The sequence below is a fragment of the Dromaius novaehollandiae genome, chromosome 1, assembly GCF_036370855.1.
Source record: "Dromaius novaehollandiae isolate bDroNov1 chromosome 1, bDroNov1.hap1, whole genome shotgun sequence".
In the NCBI taxonomy this organism is placed as follows: domain Eukaryota; kingdom Metazoa; phylum Chordata; class Aves; order Casuariiformes; family Dromaiidae; genus Dromaius; species Dromaius novaehollandiae.
In genome coordinates this window covers 93,406,259-93,428,977 of record NC_088098.1, presented here as the reverse complement: position 1 = coordinate 93,428,977, position 22,719 = coordinate 93,406,259, and the positions used below count along the sequence as shown (strand labels likewise).

Here is a 22,719-nt window from a genome sequence, read left to right as displayed (position 1 = left end):
CACTTCTCCTCTTCCAGCTGGTGTTGGAGTCAGGATTAAAAAACAACGAAGATGAAAATGTTGTAGAAAATGAAGGTTAGGAGGAGATATTGCAGTTACCAAATGAGGGAGTGTAGAATATTTTACTCCAAATAATGGGAACGGAGTCTTGTGAAACACAAGGCCCTGGGGGGCTTCTCAGCTGTCCCTCTGACTCACCAGGGAAGGGAGGGCACTGTCAACTCACTGTACTTTTGATTGTTTTTGCTGCATATCCTTTCCTGCGAGGCCTTTCCTGCATGGCCTTTCCTGCGAGTAAAACCATGGCATGGAGCTCACGCAGTACCTGAGGGAGGAAGAGAGAGAGATTGTCTTGTTTTGGAGTTAATTTTTGCAATTGTGTATAGATTTGGGGGTTTTTTGGTTTTTTTTTTGTTTTTTTTTTCTCCTTGGTTCATAGCAGGATGTAGTCTAAGAAGTTGTCGGTTTTGTGATCTGGTAGTTCAAATCTTGATAGTTCAATTCTGGATTATTAAACAAGAAGTCTTATTTTTGCATGTAGAACTTCCCTCACCCCTCATAGCTGTGTGGTTATTTACTATCTGGTCTTCTGTCATGCGTCGCATTCCTCATCTCTATCTTGAATCATTCTGGGAATCGCTGCTTGAAGAACGGGTTCAAATTCAAGTAAGTTCAGACTGAACATGACACCTGAGAGATGCTAGGCCAGAGCTTGAAACAGACCTAGTCACCCTTTAAAAAAAATAGTTCCTTGTTTCTGCCTTTCTGACAACTGTGTGTAAAGCAGCTGAAGGTGGTGTACAGTGAACTGTATTATGATAGCATCTTAATGAAAATTACTAAAGCACTAATCTGTCCCCAGGTTGGTGCAATGGCACTCATATCCCCAATATCCTGTGTGCTGAGTACGTCCTGTGCTGTCCAGCACTGTTGAGCAGATGGAAAAACGCTACCAAATGCCTGTTTAAGCATAGCGGACAAGCTAATTGACCATATTTTCAGAATTTATCTGTGGGAGGTGTTTACAGCAGACATTGATTTCTTTCCCAGCTGTGCTACTGCTTCACTGCATGTGACTTGGAAAACCACTTCCCTTCTTTCTTCTTCACTAGTAAAATGGAATTAATAATAATGACCTCTTGCGGGTATCTGGGAGAATGATCATTTTGCATGGGGAAAGTGTTAAGAGAGATACAGGTGAGAAAAGGCTTATGGAAATGCTAGCAGTGTTTGCTGCCAAGGTACCAAAACTTCCAATTACAAATATATTTTATTAGATTAACATAGTTACAATGCAGTACTGAGGGCATGTCTCCAGGTAAACAACACATGCTGCTCACCAGCACATCCCCCCCAAAACCCAAACAAATTAAAAAAGAAGCTAGAACTCTGCTATGTGCTTCAGAGCAGGAGGACAGTGCTTTGGCCTTGTATTAAGAGGGAAGAAACACGTATCAGATGGAGGAGCTATGGCATAGACAAAGGCAGAAACGGAATATGCACTTATGTCCGAAGCTGTCAAACAAGTGCAGCTAACAGCACAGCGAAGCCTAATCTTGGAAGTGAGACCTGGAGCCTCTGACAAGTCAGTCTAGACCCTGTACAGTGAGGGGGGGGTGGGAAATGAGATGTGTCAAGACTGTACCAGAGCAGTTTTTTCTACACAAGGCGAAGAGTTTCAGACTGCCCTGAGATGGGCCCATGCAGCACAGCACAGATGAGATCAGCTTACATGTTATGGCTGGACGAGTCTGGTGTTTTCATCCAGGAACTGCTGGAGATAGCTTGGAGAAAAAGAGCATGGATGGACTGTATTTGTCCAGCTGCTCTAAGCTAGGACTTATGGGTGCCCTGTGTGCTGGGGGCGGCAACAGGTATGTCGGCAAGGGGAGCCAGGGAGAGTCATGGGTCTATCTGCATGCAGGAGTCACCCCGAAGGAAACACTGTACTGTCTTTACAGCTGAGGCACATTGAAACAGCTCCCCTTCAACAGTGTGCTGTAATGACAGGTATCATGCTGGTAAGACAGGACAAATCCTTTCCTAGCAGCGCTCTTGACAAGGAGAAGAGCAGAGATGGAGATCGATTCCAGAGACCAGATAGAGTACATGCAAATTCCCACCTGCTCCAGCAGAAAAAAGAGGCTTGAACCTATTATAGGCACAGTTGGGGCTATCCTAAGTCTTGTTCATTATTTAGTGGTTGCAACAGACAACTATACATATGGTAGTTAAGTAGTGGCCAATGTATTGCCGATCCTTGAGTTAAAAGAGGAGACACTGCCCCTATGACAGAGTGCTGCGCTTCTCATGCAATCTGACCTACGAGTACAACGTACCAAAGGGATGGTTGCCACCTCTCTACCTGCAAGGAACAATAAAATACAAGCTGGCAGCAAAGGGGAGTGTCTCACTTGCATTTGGGGAAGCTTCCTCAAGTGCTGAAACTGTCCCAGTTGCATGGACAAACTTTTACAGGGAGACAAGAGGGATATTGTAGTTTCTCCACCGGTGCTCCTTTTCTAAGTTTCGGTGCTAAATTTGTTTCCTTAGCTCCTGCTCCCATCTTATCAAAGAGGTCATGTTTTGCCCTCTGATTAAGGCTGCTGCACATGTGCTGGGCACCTTCTGCGGGCTGAGACTCTGGCAATGGGAGGGTAAATGAGTTCTCAGAACAGATGAGAAATGCTGTCTATTTGGGTCCTCTGAGAGCCTGCCAAGGGCCTGGCATTTCCCAGGAATGGTGCACTGTGGTAACTGATCCTCCACTGCACACCTAGGTTTGTATTGCAGAGCCACTGGTGTGTGCTGCTGAGCTTGCTGCTTTGCCTCTGTCTTCTTTCCTGCTCTCCCCAGAAGACTGAAGTACTTGTACTCTTAAGCTGGAGCTTTGGGACTCAGTGGGTGAAGACAGTCATGCAGGCAGGGTGAGTTCTTGCTCTTCACTCTGGTGGGAGTGCCTGACTGTCTGAAGTGACTGTGTCATGTTAACCTCCACTGCTCACAGTGGAGGGGAGCTCTCCGCTAACAGCGGCTATTCTTCAGCTGCGCTGCACAGGAGCTGCAGAGCAGACTGTTGCTGCTTTCTTCTCCTGCACAGCTGAGCGTGTCTAGTCATGTCACTGCAGAGAGGAAACAAACCGGGCTGTTGTCCACACTCATGGCTGTGGGATGGGAGTGCATTAGGTAACAAGTCCCACAGTGTGTAGGGCAGAAGGAGGAAAGGGCCCACGCTTCATTCAAAGTCCGAGCGTCCACTGTGAACTGTAGCCTGGTGGAGACAGGGAGACCGAGCGCAACTTGGTGCCAGCCCCACAATCAGCAGCAGAGGATCTTGAGGAAGGCTTTGCGGAAGTCGGTGTTGAAGGTTGTGTAGATGATGGGGTTGAGGGCGCTGTTCATGTAACCAAGCCAGGTGCTGGCACTATAGAGCGCTGGGGGCACGTGGCAGGAAGGGCAGTGGGTGTTCAGGATGTGAAGCAAGAAGAATGGCAGCCAGCAGACTATGAATGCCCCTGAGTTTAAAGAGGAGAGAAAACAACCCATGATTTTAGAGAACTTACCACTTGGAAAAAGGCCCGCACCTATGCCCTCTTCCTCCATCCTCTTGCCACTTCTATGCAGCCTATTGTGCACTCATCTGCGCTTGGTAAACACTGTAGATGAAGTTTGTTCCTGATGCAGAGGGACTTTGCAAGAGCACAGGCCTCCTTAGGATCAGTTATGTGAATTAATGGAGCTTCAGGGAGGACTGAAATGTGACTTGGTGATAGACAGCAGCAAGTGGCCGCAGCTTAGAAGGAAAAACTACTGCTTTTTTAGCCTTTTAGTAAGTTATGATAAGGGCATTAGCTCCCTGCTACTACTGAGTTAATTACGGGAAGCAGTGTGTCTGGTGACCGTGACAGGTGACTAGGGCTCCAGGCTCCCGGGTTCTCCATCCAGCTCTACAACTTAGTTCCTCTGCTGCTCTGTGCCTCAGTTTCCCCTTCTGTAACTGGAGTTAAGAGCTGGTGCATGTACATGTGTGGAAACCTAAGATAGTTCCAGCCTCATAATAATACATAGCTCACTAAAATATTAGAGAAAAAGAGAAACAAAAGGTGTTGGCTGTTGCTACCTCAGAGGGCTTGTTGGCCACAGATTTAAAACAAGAGAGTAATAAACTGTAGCAGAGTAAAGCACTGATGAACTTGGCTCTCAGCATTTGTGAGTGTTACCCTAGATTCCTAAATGTTCCATCCTTGTTCCTTGTGAGTTTGTGGAGCAGTGACAGCTGAAGTCTGGGTCTGGCTTTTCTTTTATCTCCATATTGCATTAGGAGATTCCTGTACTTGCAAGTCCCAAAGCATCACCCCTTGCACCCCATTAGACAGAGTGGTTCTCACTCACCCAGGACAATAGTGAGCATCTGTGTGGCCCTTCTCTCCCGAAGCTGGATCAACCGGGGCGGCTGGTGCACTGGCCTCAAAGAGCTGATTGTTTTGCCATTGCTGAGTGTTCGTACCTCCAGCCCTGACTTCCTGCTCTTTCTCCTCTCTTTCAGCCTGTTGTGTCCCTGGTGTCCGGGTGTCCGGGTGAGGGATGCCTCTTGACAGAAGCTGCAGTACTGCTGTAGGCTGATGAGAGCCAGCAACTTCCTTTTGGTAGATGTCTCCTGGCTGGGGCATTTGAATGAGAGACGAGGTGAAAAGGTGCCTTGGCATCTGTTGGGCAAAGTTTTTCTTTTGATGTGTTCCTGCAAAAAAGGATGCCACAGAGTAACTGGGAACCGTCTAAGCCATTTGCTTGGGCAAAGTATGAATAGGAGGGTTTTAGGAGTTATCCTTTGCCCCACTCATTTCTTAGGTGCTAACACTACCCTCTCGAGGTGCTGCAAAATCCAGGGACTGGGGCTGACTTTGGTTTATTAGCAAGGTGAATCAGAACCTGAAAAAACTCTGCCTTCATTTCTCTGAGGAGAAGCATCAGGACAACAGGAGTTGAAACTCTCACTCCACTAACCCTTCACTTCTGTTTTGTGTTGGCCACAAAGGTGGTCCCTGTTCTCCTCAACATCATCACTCTTTTTTAATGCAGCTTCATTGTGGAAAAAATAGGTTAAACAAGTGCTGTTACAGATACGTGTGACCAAGGGATCCCTTGGTCATTTCCTTGTGCCCATTTCCCAGGGTCACAGAAATTTCATCTGGAAAAGTCAGTGGAACAAATGCTCCCATGCATCATAAGCATTTTGACCTCTAAAGTCAGTGAGATTAAGAGATTCTTATTAATAACCTAGGATCTGTGAAATTCTGAGAATGAAGCTTCATATAGTGAAAAATCAATAAATGAAGAAATTGGCCAAACTTCTGCGTGGCTGAGAAAGCACAGCTCTGAAGAAACATTGATATAGTGTGTGCCCTTTTTCTAGTGGCCTGCTTCTAGAGGGCAGAGGCACACATGGGATATCTTCTTTCTAGAGGACTGGAAGAGGGTTTAACTGGAGCTTCTGCACTCAAATATCATGGTGGATGGGACGATAAGGTGCTATGCTCCCCCCCTCCCCTCCCCCAGTTTCCATTCTGTGCTTTGACCCTCTGAGCAGAGGGGGTAAGGCATGCCCTGTCCTTTCTGACAGATCCTACTGTGCTCATGTGGATCTTACTTTGTCTGTATACGACAGTTTGGTGCTGGCGCTGTGGCTGCCCTGCCGAGTGAGGATTCGCTTCTTTTGTCTTTGTCTTAGCACGAGGTAAATCCGGACATAGAGCAGCAGGGTCACCATGAAGGGAAGGTAGAAGGACACCAAAGAGGAGTAGATGATGAAAATAGGGTTGGATATGGAACAGACACTGGGATCCCCTGGGGAGGAGAAGAGAGAGATAGGAGCAACTGAGCTGCTTCAGGGTGTTCAAGGAGGCTCCGGCATGTGGGTAAAGCAAGCCAAAAGGTGGCTGGGGGACAAAGGCAGTCCAAGGAGTACAAGCATCTCCTATCTCAGCTGTCGCAAATCATACTGTGGCCTGCCCACTGATCTAACTGATGCTTAAAATGGACTTTACCTAAGGTCATCTAGCATAACCCAACATCTGCCTGCTCCTCTGGCCAACAGCACTGTCCTCTCACTTCTATTCCCATCTTTTCTCAGAGAGCCACCCTATTCCTCTGACAGTTTCTGGGCTGCCTAGATGCTGATGTGTGCCTACAGCACAGTGCAGGTGGCAGTGGCAGGGAGCAGCACTTGCCCTTGCTCCTCCTAAAATTGAACACTGCACAGAGGATGGATGGGGAGCAGAGGACCTGTGCCTCGGGCTCAGTGGAAGAAAGGCTTGCTGGCCCCTATCTCCGGGGAGGATGGGCTGCCCTAGCAGGGGAGAAGGAGAAAGACCTGCCTACTTCCAAGGAGGAAGCTAAATTGATGCTCTCCTCAAGGGATTATGTGAGGAAGCATATAGCAAATTAGATGGGGAGCAGATTTCTTGCAAGCAGCACCAAAAATATGCAACCCTCACTATTTAGAAATGTGGCTTGCTTGGTGCATTACCCATCAGACTTTAAATTTTGTGTCTAGACCTGCCATTATTGGCAAGATTAACTGCAGTAATTCTGGTGTGTGTGTGTGTTGGAAGTGCTGCATGTTTGGAGATTTCTGTGTGTGCAGAGTGATCATTTGGGGGGATTTCTAGACCAAGATACTTCAAAGGGCAGTGACTTGCTAGTAAAGCAGGCAGGTCTGTCCCCACGGCAACAGTCAGTGCCTGTCTGAACAAATGGCAAGTTTATAGAAGAGTACATCTTCAGCACTGGGGATTTCCTTCTCCCTTCACAGGATATTTTTCAGTTCCCTGGAATTTTCTGTAGCTTGAAAAGTCAGCAGGACCTATGTTAAATAACCTGACCATGCATAAGGCACCTCCATTTCCAACCCCTCTTTGTTCTGGATGTCACTGTTACCTGTAGTATTGAAGCCAAAGAGGAGAGGGCATGACACTGCGAACGCCAACATCCAGACTATCACGATCATGAGAGAGACCCTCTTGCAGGAGCTCTGCCCAGTGTTGTACTGGTACTGAACTGGTCTCACCACTGCAGTGTATCTGTGGATCGAACCAGCTCCAGAGAAAGGAGAGGTGAGAATGGAGGGGAAGAAGAAGAAGAAGAAGAAGAAAAGGACCAGTTTTTGAAAAGGAGGAGCAACAGCCATGTAATGAACATGATGGTGGAAGTGAAGAGATGGAAAAGGAAAGAAGAAAAGGAGATCAAATGATGAGATCAGCAATTCATAAAAATGGTAAATGGGGAGTGGGGGGGAAGGAGCAGAGAAAATCAAGAGTTAATTAGCAGCACTGGGAAAAACACTTTGCAGAACTGCTAGTATTGTGAAGATACAAGATTTAGGATATCAGATGGATCTAGAAACCCCACAAAACTGTACCTCAAGTCCCTAAGGTTATAGCTGCACTGCTGGGAAAAAGCAGTCTCTGGAGCAAACATTACCCACTGCTCTCTTTGCCTCAGTTGCCCTCCCTGGTGTTGGCTGCACTGATGGCCAGAGGATTGATTGCCTGCGGGCATGTTTCCGGTGTCCTCACCAGCTGGGATGCCCCAGAGGGTGCAGCTCAGAAAGCCCCCGATTAGAAAGGCGCAGGAGGTCTAGTCTTGAGGACAGCTCAGGGGCTGCTCCCCACAGACAGGGCCTAACTAAAATGGGGAAAAGACTCCCCTGGAGAAACACTGGACCAGGCCATTGCCAGAAGTTGCTTTGTACAGTTACCCTTGAACTGTGTATTAAAAAGGTGCAACATGCAGTGTTCTTTCCTTCTCCCACTCCCCCTGCTAGCAGGAAGTTGAGGTCCTAAAAGTGCCACATGTGCCAAGGTCTTGTTTTGATAGCCCCTCTCCTTACCCTCCAGCCCTTAGTGTCAGCCAACATCTGCTCAATTTTATGATATAGAAAAACAAAGCAAGGCTGAAGAGTATGCCTCAATAATCTTTACTACTCCCTCTGTAAACATCCAAACCCTACTAAAACTTCGTGAAAGAGGTCTTTGGGAGGTGAAACACTCTTTGAGAGTCAACGGGAATTAGATCACCATCTCCGGTTTCCACCATCAAAAAACATGTGGATGTGGTTGACTACCTATTGGTGATCTTTGCTCACTTATGTCTCTCTACCCCTTTTCTAAGTGCAAATACCTTCTCGCACATGGTGGGCAGAGCCATGGTAACAGCAGTAGTGGTAGCAATAGACTTGCAGGAATATTTATGTTCTTAAAGGCACTAAAAGGTTGCCTGTGTGCACCCCACTTTCTTGTCCTTTCAGTGCTTGGGTGCAGGGCCTACCCCCACTCCAGACTATTCCTGTTTTTGCTGCCAGCTCTCACCTGTCAATGCTGATAGCACAGAGGTTTAAAATGCTGGCTGTGCACATCATTACGTCCATGGTGACGAAGATATCGCAGCAGATACGGCTGAAAGTCCAGACTCCTCCAGTCACCTGCACCAGCAATCACAAAACTGTAAGCGTTGTTCTGCATGGAGTACTAATATGCTTTATGTAAGGAGGTGCTCTCCAAGCATCTCAGTAGCTAGACAAATGTTTACAGTGTATTCAAATTCACTGTGATGTGCCTAGGGAAACAAAGGAACCTATGTTGTGCTCAGTATCACACAGAAGCAGGTCACAGAAAATCTTATTTACTCTTAAAAAGGGAGGAAAGGTGAAGAAATAGGTAGCATCTCTCCCTTTAAGACCTAGCACGATAAATTGAATTAAATATGATATCGCTGTATATATTGTTTAAGGATTATCTCAGAAAAATCTAAGGGCTAAAAGCGTTTCTCAACTTAGCTGCTGGAGTTCTGCAGCCAGTGAGCTGGAAAAGTGCTGCAAATTTTAGGCATATATGAATGAAATACAGAACCGAGACCCAAGACTTCTCCAGAACCTTATTTGGATTCTTATCTTGGTTACAGATTTTGATGATTAGATCTGAATGAGAACTCACAAGCTATTCAGATGAAGGGTTTTGGTTTGCTACCATCTCTAGCCTTTGTTCTGGTCGTTTTGAATTTTTAGTCTTAAAATGTGTGATTATGAAATCTCAGCTGTGGCCAGTATTTGTGATGGAGAAATACATTTTTGGCCCAGCTATCAAGTTCTTGACAATGACCTTTTCAGCAGAAAACAATAAGCTCCAAGCACTGTGTGGCATTGCTACAGCTGTGTCAGCCCTCCTAGAGGCTGGGATGATAGCCTGACCCTGAGTAAGGTGGTCTGCCTGAGCACCTGCTCCGTACAGGAGATGAACAAGGAGGCAGCCTCGCCTCCAGCAGATTAACCTCTTGGATGAGTACAGCAAACGAATCAAACACTGTGCTGGTTGGAAAAGGGGGGGCCAGGGAAGAGTGGGGGGGAAATCCTCGCTTTCAGAGTGGTTTTGCCTACCTTGTGTGAGAGGCCTAGATTTTAGCCTCCAAACTCTGCAGATCTTGCACGTTCAGCTGGATCCTGGGAATCTCTCAGAAACCGATGCTAGTTTGCAGTCTCTCCACTAACATTTAAACTACATCTTGAGTACAGCACCCAGTTTTGGACCATCCAGCACAGGAAAGACATCAATAAACTGGAGTGAGTCCAGCGGACGGCCACTGAGACAGCCCCGGGGGCTGGACACTTGCGCTGTGAGGAGAGGCTGAGGGACAGGGCTTGTGCAGCCTGGAGAAGAGGCAGCTTCAGGGTCACCTAACAGCAGCCCCCCAGGACCTATGCAGAGGTTATCAAGAATATGGGGCCAGGCTCTTCACAGCAGTGCGTGGTGGGAGGACAAGAGACAACAGGCATAAGGTGAAACCAGAGGTTCAGACTGGATATAAAGAAAAACTTTCTGACCATGAGGACAGTGAGGTGGTGGAGCCAGTTGCTCAGCAAGGCTGTGCCGCGTCCATCCTTGGAGATTTTCCAGAGCCAACTGGAAAAAGCCTTGAGCAGCCTGGTCTGACCTCAGCTGACCCTGCTTCAAGCAGGGGGTTGGACTAGCAACCTCCCGAGGTCCCTTCCTGCTTGAGTTATCCTGTGAACATGTTCCAGCTCCCTACCAGGCTGGCCTCTGGGGCCCCTCAGGACAGTGAAAAGCTGGTAAGGCATCAGAGGTGAAACAGCTTCTTATAAACTGTTTTCCCTAGAGTGGGTAGGTGATAGCGTGCTCTTCCTCCATTTCCCCCCCCCGCCCAAGCTATGTTACCGACCTGGTCCCTTAGCTTAGGTCACTTACCTTTCCTAACACAAGGGCTAGATACTCAAAGACCCATACCAGGTCAGGCTGGAGATGGGGCCACGATTGAGCCTTGCTTCTAAGGTCAACCATGTGACAAGTGTCGGTGCCTAGAAAGGATGCAGCACCCTGCAGAGAGATGCAGCTCCCATGCACTTGGGTAAGTGAAAAAATCACTCTCTGCACAGATTCCTTTCAGGGTTCTTTAATGAATAATCCTGAGGAATTTAAATGTTTTTGATTGTTTCTGTGCCAGGATTCCCACACGTGGGCAAAGAAACTTGTTGAGGTGAGCTGTGTCTTTAGGAGGTTTCCCTGTCGGACCCCGCTGCTATGGAAAAGCTTGTTAGAAGTCAGGTACTGAATGAAGCGGGCTTCCATGAGACCCCTTGACACCGAGTGACTGCAGAACAGTGTATGGGACAGCAACGGGAATGGGCCTGCAAAACGCAGTATGGAACTGTGCTTTCATCTTGAGTGCTCTGAAACTTCTGGGGCTTTTTTTTTTAAAGAAAACAAAAGATTCCTGAGAGCTTTTTTGCACAATTAGGTGGCCTAGAAAGTGTGCAAATTGAAGGCTGCCTCTGCCAAAATCAGGGACCTTAATAGCTAGCTTCTATTTAGTGTTTAAAGAAATCCCATACCATTTTTGTTTTAGTTGCAGATTTTGAGGCCTGCTTGCCATCTGAAAGTAGCCCAAAATTATAAGTGCTGAAAACCTTTGAAACGTGATGCAGTAAGGGGTGGTTTTACAGTTTGCGGCAGAATTCAATGCAGTGTGAGTTTGTGTGAGTTGTGGAGTCTGAAGAGTATTTCACTAGGAGCTGGTGCCAGGTGTTTGCATGAGGCAGCTGCTGCTGACCCAGCAGATGTGAAAGTAGTTAAGTGGGGGAGTTTCCAAAGTCCTCAGTGCAGTCAAACACTAAACCCAAAGAGACGTTCTGGGAATAGGAACCATTAAAGCCAAAGAAGGTGTTGGTGGGGATGGCTCTGAAGTGAACCCTCTCAGGATGATGCATTCAGATCACATCATCTGCATAGTAAGCCATAGCTTGTATTAAGAGGATGCTTGACAGATCAAAACATTGGGTTTAAAACCCATCCTCATTTCCACCAGCCAGAACTTCTAAAATGGGGAGTAGCTCTGCTGAAGTCAGTGAAGTAGTTAATATTTGCCTGTGGGGTATGAGAATTCAGAATTTGTTCCAGAAGGCTTGAAGGCTTTTTTTAAAATATAGGTCATGTTCATATTTTATATTCTATTCCTGCTCCTTCTTTTCTTGCTCTGTGCTGCTCATCTTTGTTACAGAAGCTAGAACTTGCCAGTGTGCATTCCTGATTTTCATATGCTGGCAGGATATCTATTCTTTATCCCTCTGCTGCCTTTTATTCAGCAATCTCAAAGCACATTGCAAGTATTAATTGAATGAATCCTCACAACTGCCTGGGTGAGGTGGATGGTCAAACATTATTCTCCTCTTACAGCTGATAAGACCAAAGCACAGACAGATGAGTTGATACAGTCTCTCATTACCACACATTGCGCATGCCGCAGAACTGGGAATAGAGTCCAGGATGAAATCCTGTTTCTATCAAAGACAATGGTAAAGCTCCCTATAGACTATTCAGATCATCCTTCTTGATGACCAGTCTGCTTTATCCACAAGATTGCAGTATTGTTATATTTAGCTTTCCAACACTTTAGGAAGTCTTCCAATTTAAAAAAAAAAGTGCATTCATACACTTACATAAATTGATTACTCCCCTGAACCCTTAAAAATAAACAGAATAATCTCTGTAAATCTTATTTCTATAATGATGCCACATTTAGGTGTCCATGAGTAAGAGTGAATAAAATATGAACAGAAGGTTGCATCAGATGATGGCAGGCATCTAAGTAGCTGTGCATCTAAGCATGTTCACTTGACATTTTGTGTTTAAGAAAACCTTCTTTTTTGGGTGTGCTGTTAGCTTCCTGCAGCTGTGAAATCCCTGCTTACACTTCAGCATGGCAAGAGTAACTAAGAGCGTGCATGCTGTCAGACCAGCTGACAACTAGTAGACTGCTGAGCAGCATAACTCAGTTGTTTGTGCTCACTTTGACGGTACTCTAATGAGCTTTTTGAACTCAAAGAGGAGTTGCAGGTCTCACTGATCCATCCTGAGAACCACAGAAGAGGAGAGAGCATTACTCACAAGTGCTCTGAACAGAGCTGCAGACTGGACACCAGTGACAATTATCTTCTGAAGCTTTTTTCCCCCTGTGGAAGTTGAACTGGATGTTGTGAGAAGACTGAGAAGGATGTTACAGGTCATGTTGCTCCATGTTCTCCTCCATTTACCATGTGTTGACTATAAGGAATGATGGTATTTAATGCCATCAAACTCCAGTGGGCAGGATGCCTATTATTACTCTCTTAGAAACTTCTGTGGGCTTCAGTAGTTGTGCCAGCCATAGCATCAGAGGTCAGTGAATAACTGAAGAAGCAGTACTAGTAAAGCAGACAATACCCATTGACCCAAAAAGAGGGCTAGGCACTGTGCTGATAGCATTTTGTGCCAGAAACTCCATTAGTTGCAGATCAGGATTTTGAGATTGTAAAGCATTCCTGTGATTGACCTATCACAGCCTTCCCAAAAGACCTCTCAGAAAGAGACAGTCCTAGCCTGCATGACTAATAACAAGAAAATGTTCATGGAGAAGGTCCAAGCCATAGATGACTCTAAGATCTAAGTGTAAAGCACATAAAGTTCACATATGACATTTAAATCGTAAGGCATCCATGCACCTTTAGCTTCTCCATAAATAATGACCAGGTTTTAGCTGTCTGAATTAGCAAGCATTCAGCAGAGAAATAGGTACTGTACAAGATTTTGGAGACTGAATGATTTCTTGGGAATTTCTATGCCCATATCGTACCAAAGCATGATACCATTTCCTCTTCATCTGTAGCATCATCGATTCCATAAACATCAGCAAACACCAAATCACTTTGGGAACTTTTTGTTTGTTTGCTTTTTAAATCTTAATATTGCTGCAGCCCTAAAGTCTAGGGCTGGGAGTGGTAGATTGCATTTGAGAGGTGTAGTTCTCCCTCTTGTTTTAGTGAATCTGCTATCTCTTCAGCCACTTTGATTCTCTTTCCTCCAGAAATGGAAATGAATCTTGGATGTTTCTCCAAATGTGACTAGGGAGCAGACCTACTATCGTGGTTGCAAACTGTGTCCATGATACCGTGTGGAGGCAGAGCCTGCTCTGCAGATGTGCCTCAATTACACTGCCTCCACGGTGGTAAGTTTTCCAATGCAAAGCATCTTGTTATTTTATTAATGTCTGGAAGACACTTGAGGTGATGGAATATTCTTGTATGTCTGAAATAAAATTTGACTTTATATCTGTTAGTTGCTGTCAAAATCCCTAGCCTAATTCTGTATTTGGGGGGGGTCCCCCTTTTATACCTTGCTTTTTATCGTTCTTTCCTTCTTTGTTGCCTTCTTTTCATCTTCCTCCTTCCATTCCCCTGAGATAACACAAGTGAGCTGTATACAGCTGTACTCCTGACCAGTTCCAGGACTCTTCTACACAGATTAGTCTAAATGTTGCTATTGTCTTTATTAGGAACATGATCATAGATGCAGTATCATGGTGCTCTCTTCATTCTTTCACTCCACAGTGTCTACAGACATAATTAACCATCAGTGCCCTTACTAATAATGCTTGCAGACAGGGCAGATCCCTAACTTCTCTTAATTGCAGTCTCACTGACAGTCTGCAATGGACACAGTTAAGGAGAGCGACTTGGATTAACATAAGGGAAATGCCTGTGCTCAGTGCCAAAGCTTAGAATTGCGTTGGCTCTTCAACATAGTGTGCTGGCAGAGGAGGGCTGTCGGCCAGTGTCTGTGCCCTGCTACCTGATCAGATCTCTTTGCATGTGCATAACAGGTCTGGCATTTACTGGTATCATCCTATATTGTTCTACTGCCTATTGATACGCTGCACATTCCATATGCACATGGCAAAATCCCTCTCTGCTCCTGCTTTGCTTTGCAGGAAAGAGGTCAGCCAAAGGTGGGCAGCTGTCAACAGAATATTTAACCTACTCTTCAGCCTGATCCCAGTTTGCCCCTTATAGAAGGAGCATGAACCTTCAAAGAGGTCATGGTTCAGAGGCTTCTTCTGTCTCTGTTAGCATGAGAATGGGGAATTAGGGCTCAGCTGCAAGCTTAAGGCTGATAGACATTCACTCTAATTTTTCTAGATCTACCAATTTACTTGAATTAGTGTAAAGATGGTGATGATAAAAGATAAAAATGCCAGCTGCAGCAAACTTTCGTGGATTTACTTTAGTAAAAATGCTTTTTCTCCAGGAGTGGCTTCAGTAATTCAGGATTTTGCTGCAGTGCTCGGGGCATTTGGATTCCATCTTTGCTGCCCTGTATCTGATGGTGTTGTTCATACAGTGCATAGTCATTCCAGTACATTTTTACACCAGCCCAATGTTCAAAAATCAGGGAAATGAAGAATAAGGCCCTGAGGGCGTGATAAATCCTTTGAAGTTATTGTGAAAATGCTCATATGACTTCAAGAGATTTTGGAGCAAAGCGCTTCACGTCTATGTCAGCCTGCCTGGGGAATGTTGCCTGGAGCTGACCTAACATGGACATGAAGGCTCTTAAACTTCACAGAAGATGAGGATTTGACTGTTCTCGCCTGCTTTCTGGCCAGCAGGAGCAGCGGTTGATCTGGACTCTAAGATACATTCCTGTAAGACATTTCTACCCCCTTGCCTCCCTCGTCACTCCTGATGCATCATGGTGCTCACAAGCAACCCTCCTGGCAGATGGAGTCAGCTTCAAAGATGCTCAGATGAAAGTGGGTATTAGCACATCAGGACCCACAGTCTATATTACTGGCTATCGCCCAGCTGTCACTTAAGCTCTAAGAGTCTGTGCTATGCCAGGAAGAGCTAGGCTCAGGGTATCTGCTGATGGGCTGGATCATGGTGTGTTTGTCCTGCATGTATCTGGTCTACAAGGGCCACCTGTGTGACAGTGTGGGCTGCCACCATCTCCACAAATGCTCTAGAGCTAGCTGGGTGGTGAAAATGTGACTGGCTTTTATCTGGTACTTGGCGTAGTCTCAGTCCAGAGTTGGCCTATCCAGAGAGCATGCACTAATGCCAGTGAACCCATACCACAGGTCAGCTCTGCTAATCTTTCCTGAGACGTACTCACCTCCAGGTATACCACCCACGGCATCACCAAAGTGGCCACCAGCAAGTCCGCCACCGCCAGGCTCACCACGAGGTAGTTTGTTGTGGTTTGCAAGGTGCGTTCCCTTAGAACTGCCAAGCAGACCAGCACATTCCCAAAGATGATGGCCAAAATCAGGATGCAGTAGCAAAGGGCATAGTAGGCATGTGAGTGTGGCAGGTTGTGCTCTGTAGTATTATCTGCCTCACAGGGGATGGAGTTGGTGGTGTTAAGATGACTGCTGGCTCTTGTGAAGAGCGCCATGGGGATGCTGCTGCAAAAAGAAAGGGAGGACTGAAAATCAGCTACACAATAATTCTGGAGAACAGCACCTCTTGTACTTGGCATGTGCCTTTCATATTTCATTCACGACACTGCTACAAGCCAAATCTAGGGGTCTTTATTCTGCCCATATGTCGACAGAGCTTTTGTTTAAAGTCTTGTTTGGCCTCTTTTGTTTTTCACCAAATCTAAGCCAAGAGAAGGCAAGATTTCACCTCCTACTTGTGTCTCAAAGGTGCATCCCACCAACCAATGCAGCTGCAAAGAAAGCAGCAGTGGTTTTAACCTGCACCAACGTCACACCGCAGTGCAGGTCTGCTGGTGAAAAGTGCAGACAACAGTTCATAGCATTTAGGAAGATCCAGCGCTGAACCAGTGCTTGGCCAGATGCTTGGAGCCAGTACCTTTTCTTCTGGGGAGTACCCTCCCTTCTCCCTCACCAGAAATCTCTTTAATAACTCCATCCGATCGAGTGCTCAGCAGCCTGGCAGAGAGACTGCACCTGCAATTCTCAAGTAGCCTCTCGAACCCTGGCTGCCTTACAGTAAGCACCACCTACTGAATTACTGTTTTCCTGCAATGTGTTTCTGTCCCAGGCCTTCTGTTCAAATAATGCTTAGTTTCAGCCCTGTCTAGCTTGCCAAAGCTTGACTATCAGCGCAGCCCCCATGTTATCCATATTGTGCTCTGTGTTTTCCACGCCTGGCCAGAAGATACACTTCCTGTGATGAAGAGCAAATCAACTTGTCATTTGGGATGAAATAATGGAAGGAGCTACATGCAGGGTACTCTACATCTCCTTCTCTTACAATTGACCTGTGATAATCCTCAGGAACCTGTCCTCTTTCCCTTTAGAGGGAGGATGGCTTTTTCCAGGCACATGAAGGCTGCTGTCCCAGGATTGTTCTGTGACATTTAATCCCATTTATCTGATCTTCCTGCTCTGCTCATGCTCCCATCACCGAGCTCATTGTCGATGTGACAGGCATTAAAGGCAAGTGCAGAATGCTGCAATGCTGACAGCATAAATGTTAATCCTTTTTCCATCTTATCCCTTGAAGAGCAGCATCTGTGATGCATGCACTCCTGATGGAGCAGCTGTGCAACAGGTATAAATTGCACCAGCGCCCTGGCATATATGCCTCATTAAAACTGGCATCACATGCCCCCGCTGGCTTGTAGTTCTGATGCAAGAGGCCAAGGGCTGAATGAGCAGGAAACTGAACTTTCCTCTGTCCCGTGAACACAGATCCCTCTGGACAGGGATGAGACAATCTCCTGTGGCATGTGTTTCATTTAAAGTGTTTGTGCTTGCTTGTCTGCCTCCTTCTCTCTCTTTCTTCTGCCTGTCCCCCACAAAAAAGTTAAGCCTTCCACGGGCACTGAAGACCTTCCCATAGTGTGAGCATTACGGACAGGTATAGGGCTGTTCTTTCCTAAAACAGTTCAGCAGCAGCCACATAAAGATGCAACCCATTTTGCAGTGACCCTTGCACCAGCACACTCCCACTCTGGGAAATCTGTATTCTCTGGGGCCATGAAAGGCTAGTTCAGTAGCATCAGAAAAAAAATTACATTAAGCTGCTGCCTGTCTGATAAGCAAAGCCACGACAGCAAATGAACAAAGGAGCATGCACAATATAACCGAAAGGCTTAAGGCATTGCACGGCACAGTTTGTTTGTGGTTTTCCCTCATCTCCTGCCCCTCACACCCAAAAGTGTTATTTTTGATTCTCAGTGGGATATCTCCCCCACCTTGATACCTCCTGGCTCCCCATGCTCAGCCCTGCCAGGTCCCCCTGCCCCAGCTTTCCTCCCCCTCCTGGCTTCATGCTCTGCCGGGGGACGGGGTGCAGTGGCGTAGCACAGCTGGACTGGGGGGGTACCAGGGTGTGGGGTATCTGCGTACTGGGATAGCAGAGTACCAGGGTACTGGGAAACTGGTGCACTGGGATATCAGGAAAGCAAGGCAGTGGGGCTGCGGCAGGGTCAGGAGACCCCGGGGAGGAGAGAACCGCTCCTCCCGCTAGTCTCAGCTGCGGAGAGCTGGAGGTGCGGGTGCACACGCGGGGTGCAGGTGTGGGTCCGGCTGCGGGTCCAGGTGCAGGGTCCAGGTGGGGGCTGCGGGCCCGGGTGTGCAGCGTGCAGGTACAGATGCGGGTCTGAGTGCAGCACGCAGGGTGCAAGCGTGGGGTCCAGGAGCAGGGGCGGGGTGCAGGTCGCGGGGTGCGAGTCGGGCTGCGGATGCCCCCGCCCGGTCGCTGGGAGCGGGGCTGCCGCCGGCGGGGCCGAGGCAGCCCGGGACCCCCCGGGGGGTGCAGGAGGGGGCAGCGGTGAGGACTTACCCGCCCCGCCGAGCCGTGGAGCCGCCGCCGCCGCGCAGGGCTGGGTGTCGCGGCTGCCGCTGCCGCCGTCGCCGCCGCCCGGCCCGGCCCGGCCCGGCCCGGCCGCTGCCTCCCGGCTCGGCGGGGCGGCCCCGGCGGCTCCTCCTCCCCGCCGCCCGCCCCCAGCCCCGCCCGCCCCAGCCCCGGGCCACAGCGCGGTGCCGCCGGCCGGGCCGCCGCCAGGGCCGGGGCACCTCTGGAAGAGGCACCGGGCAGAAATCCCTGCGGGACCGCGGGAAGCAGCCAGGCTTTGCTTCTCCGGGGAGAAAAAAAAAAAAAAAAAAAAAGCTGTTTGGGAGCCGGGAGCGAGAGCTGGAGCTGCGGTCTGGGCTGCCCGCCTGCACTCTCCGTCGCACAGCAAGGCCGGGGGCGCCCGGGCCGGTCCCGCGCCGCGGGCAGCTGCCGGCAGCCTGCGTTGGGAGGCTCTGCGAGCAGGTCGTTTGGGAGCAGAAGATCACCCGTAACGCCTGAAGTGAAGAAACTTGTTAGTTCAAAATATGATCAAAGGAGAGAGGTTTTCAAAAAAGGGAGAGTGGTAAAAAAAATTCCTTGAGTAAACTTCTTGAAACCTGAGATGCAAGAAGGCTGATAACCCTGGAGAAGAGCAGGAAGGAGGGTGATCTTGGGGATGTGTCTCCCCCCCCCGCCACGGCGATGGCATTTGCCGTGTCAATGCTCCCAGGGCATGAGTAAAAGCAGTACCATGAGTCGTGGCTCCTCCCCGAGATCTGAAATCAGATCTCTGAGAGCTGATTCCCCTTGGAGCCTGGTCCCTGGGGGTGCTGGCGTCCCGTGAGGGCCCTGCAGGGCGCGAGCAGTCTCAAGGGCCCACCACTGCCCAGGTGGTGGCCATCACTGCAGGTCGTCACCACAGTGTGGGATGCTCAGCTGTGGGGCTCACCTGGTGCGTGGGCAAGGAGAGGAATTATCCCAGCAGGACTTCCCCCCCTCCCCCCTCTTAAGAAATGAGTTACCATCACAAATATACCTTGGGTCTGGCTGCCTAGATCCTCCCTTCTGGCTGGAGGTACCCAAGATACCCTTTTTGTAGGTCAGGGTGGTAGGAGGGAGGGCTGCTAGGACTCATATCCATTAGATGTGAGCAATGTGAGAAAACCAGCTTTAGACCGGCTGGGGGAGGTAGAAAGATGAAGTCCCCATATAGGATTTGATGCCATGAGAAAGGACTAATAAGCACCAACGCCTTTAACTGAAAATCTGGCCAAGGCTGTGACTTCCTTGAGGCGGTGCAGTGGCTGGTATTGGATACATGAGATGAGTCAGTGCCTAGTCCCTACAGGTGACATGCTCCCCGACGTCCCTGGTGAAGGATTTAGCTGTCAGGCTGCAGAATGAATGACCCTGGAAGGGCTCTACAGTCCCCTTCTCACCTTGGAAACACCTTCTCTGCGTGACAGAGATTAAAGTTGCTGTGCTTGTACTGTATGTGTTCAACTCAACTTCAGCTGTCATCAGTCCTGTACTGCTCACCTACAGGAAAACGCATTTTGTAACTGGACATGGAGTAGTTAAGGAAGGGGGGAAACCCACCCCTCCAGCAGAGGCTCTTCAGCTATGAGCTTGGGAAGAGTTCATTGCACTCACACCAGTGCACTTAACGCTGGAGGGAAAAGCACCCACCGTGATACTCGTTCTGTCTAGCGAGGGCTTGGGAGTTGTGGGCTGGGTGAAAATGGTCAGGGAACACAGCTCCCAGCTGTGGGTTGGATGGCTGCAAAGCACTGGGGACATTTTAGCTTAATTTTAGCATTTTTAAAAGCAGTTTGTTTGTATGTAATTCTTTAAGGATTGTGGCCAGCAAGGTGTTCATATTGGCCCTAGGATACTGGGACCACAAGGTGCTATCTCAATATCCTTTACGAACATCTACTCCATGTACTGGGTAAGCAAGAACCAATATAAAGACACGATCTTTACTTGGCAGAGACTTCAGAATTTCAGCCTTCCCTGTTGCCTTTGCCTGTGGGCCAGCTGAGCCCCTGGTGCTCCCGGTCCACCTCCGTGGGAGCGTCCTCACCCCTTAATCTGTGTCACCCCTTGCACCAGAGGCAGCAACTCTAGATGCACCAGCCCTTTACCCACCTCTATTTCTGCCTCTACAGAGAGGTCCACAGCAACCTGCCGTCAGCAACCTGATCATATTAACTCAGCAGATGGACAGTAGGAGCTTGTGAAGCTTGTTTCTTGCTCTGATTATTTTTATCCCTTTTATTAATATTAATCTGACTTCAGAAAAAAATAATCTAGTTGTAAATGCAGTTGCCATATTTAGGCTCATACCCACTGGTGTTCCCTGCCCACTTCCTTCTAAGGGTCGCTCTGCTCCCAGCCCCTTGTCTGGTTTTCCTGAGACTGGGAGCACATTGGAGTAGGAACTTAACGACTCTCCTGTGTTTGCTGTAAGGCAGAGGTCTTGTGGAGAAAGATAATAATCCATGTGATCATTTAATTTAGATTAAATTGTACCACATGCAGAGGCAAGGCTGAATTAAAATTACATAGGCAATCTTGATTGTGATATTTTTCAACTTAACAACTTTTTTGATAGAGTGTTTAGTGCAATGCATCTCTGACTAACTCGTCTCCTTCTCCCTGGCCCAAACTCAAGTACATGGCACCTACTAGCACCTGTAAAGTATTAGTATGGTTTTGTCCCTTGGCTGTGACATAAAAGTGCATAAAAGACAGATCAATAGTAAGTCATGGGAACCTCAGAACAACAGGATATGTGTGGTGCCAGCAGGTTTCACAGGTATGTGCTAGCAACAAAGGACTGGTCATACTTCTGGATCTGGCTTCATCACAGGCTTTCTGCCTCTGCGTGCGGAAAGGTGAGAGAGGCCATCATTCCCAAGCCTGAGCCACTGCCTCTGGGTCCCTCCAGTCTGTTTCTATGTGCCCATCTCCAACACCATCTCCCCTAATTCTTCTTTTCAGCCCTATTTGCCCCCAAAGCTCGCTGGTAAAGATTTTTGGATAAATCTCAGTTCTTCCTCCTAATTTTCCCCATCTCCTTGCCCATCTGTCCACATGTTCCTCTGTGCTAAATTTGTCTGATAAGCTTGTGCACTCTCATTCCCTTATGTCTCTCTCCCCAGCCCGTGTTGGAGTTTCTTCCTTCAGTTTCTAGCCACAGTCTCAGTGTCCTACTCAGTTCCTGCATCTCAGATGCCTTGACCCAGCCCATTCCTCCTTCCCCACCAGTGCTCCCCAGCTTCGTACCCTCCCCCTTGCAGTCTATTGCTGGGTCACTAGCCCCCTGCCCTGCAGCTTAAATGTGTCATTTGCAATGCTATTTGTTTTGGATTCGTGCAACATTATCTGGCCCTGCAGACTGTGCGTTAGGTACAGCTTCCTACATGTGCCACTTGGGCAGAGTAGACCTTTCCTCACCCATTCTGTGAGCCAATGCACTCCCCTGACCATGACTATTGTTGAAAGACTCTGCATTCCTGAAGGGTTGCAAGACCTGATCAAATCAAGCCCTGAGCAACCTGGTCTAAACTCATGGCTGACCCTGCCTTGGACTAGAGACCTTCTGAGGTCTCTTCCCCACTGAATGATTTTATGATCCCATGAAAATATAGCCTTACCCAATGGAGGTAAAGTAAACAGAGTTTTTCTGATCAGCACAATGAGACAAAACCTGCAAACTCCTGATGATCTTTAAGTCAGTATCCATACCAGCTACTCACTGTTCATCACTTAAAATTTGTTTAAAAAGTTCCTTGTTTTTGCAGTGGCAATGAAAAAGCAACTCAGACTATTTTACAATAACATATGCACATCAGCTTGTAGAAATAGCGCAGGCTTCTTGGAGGCATGGCAGAAACCATAACAGCTCACACCAAAATAGATTCACAAAGATTCACATCCTGCCGATATTCATTATATTCCCATCCATTTTCCCTTTTTCCCTATTCTAGCAGTCTGGAAAGAGATGGTACATCCTGAAATACGCATAGCATGGAGCAATGTGAGTTTATCCGGTAGGGAATGTTTTTCATGTAAATTGCCTCTGCAACTGATTTTATACAGCAAAATAATATTACTATGAAGGTAGGTGGCAATACAATAACTTTCTCTCTTCCTCAACTGGTGGTTGAGTATTAGGCTGAGAGTCTTAAGTCCAAGTCCTTCTTCCACCTCACTTTGAGGATAATCTGGGGTGGAAGAACTCTCCTGTTGTGCCCCAGCACACAAGCCTGGACAGCTCAGATGGGCAGAGCAGGGCAATGCTGCTGCAAAGAAGAGCATCAAGGGCACTGGGAAGGCAAAGGTTAAGGCGATGGGACACGTGGTGGGGAGGAGGTTGTCTAGACATGGGAGGAAAAACACTCAAGACCAACTGTACATGCAAGAGAAAAGTACAGCAGTGCTCAAGAATACTGTTCTGATCTTAAGGGAAAGCTGTTCACATATTCATGCTGCAGAAGTCTGTGGACCTGCAAGGCTGTCTTTGCCTTGGTCTCTGCCTCCCTCCCTCCTCAAAAGATGAATGTCTCTGATCAGTGATGGAT

General features: G+C 47.7%; 1 protein-coding gene across 1 annotated transcript; it reads right to left on the bottom strand.

The window, feature by feature from the left end:
• Positions 1-1,251: 1,251 nt before the first annotated feature.
• DRD3 (dopamine receptor D3) lies at positions 1,252-18,246 on the bottom strand. The gene is made up of 7 exons (XM_026093991.2): positions 18,140-18,246; positions 15,495-15,786; positions 8,367-8,479; positions 6,937-7,079; positions 5,648-5,844; positions 4,393-4,738; positions 1,252-3,515 (listed from the first exon to the last, which is right to left on the bottom strand). Exons 2-7 carry the CDS (start codon positions 15,774-15,776, stop codon positions 3,319-3,321), a joined length of 1,278 nt encoding a protein of 425 aa, XP_025949776.1. The 5' UTR covers positions 15,777-15,786; positions 18,140-18,246; the 3' UTR covers positions 1,252-3,318.
• Positions 18,247-22,719: the final 4,473 nt, after the last annotated feature.

Bases quoted from the DNA above. Each gene is read 5' to 3' on its own strand.
- DRD3 (XM_026093991.2), bottom strand. From the start codon at position 15,776: ATGGCGCTCTTCACAAGAGCCAGCAGTCATCTTAACACCACCAACTCC. The intron at 8,480-15,494 runs GTGAGTACGTCT...TTGCTGGTGCAG, and splicing joins CGTGGGTGGTATACCTGGAG to GTGACTGGAGGAGTCTGGAC. The intron at 5,845-6,936 runs GTAACAGTGACA...TCTCCTCCCCAG, and splicing joins CTTTGGCTTCAATACTACAG to GGGATCCCAGTGTCTGTTCC.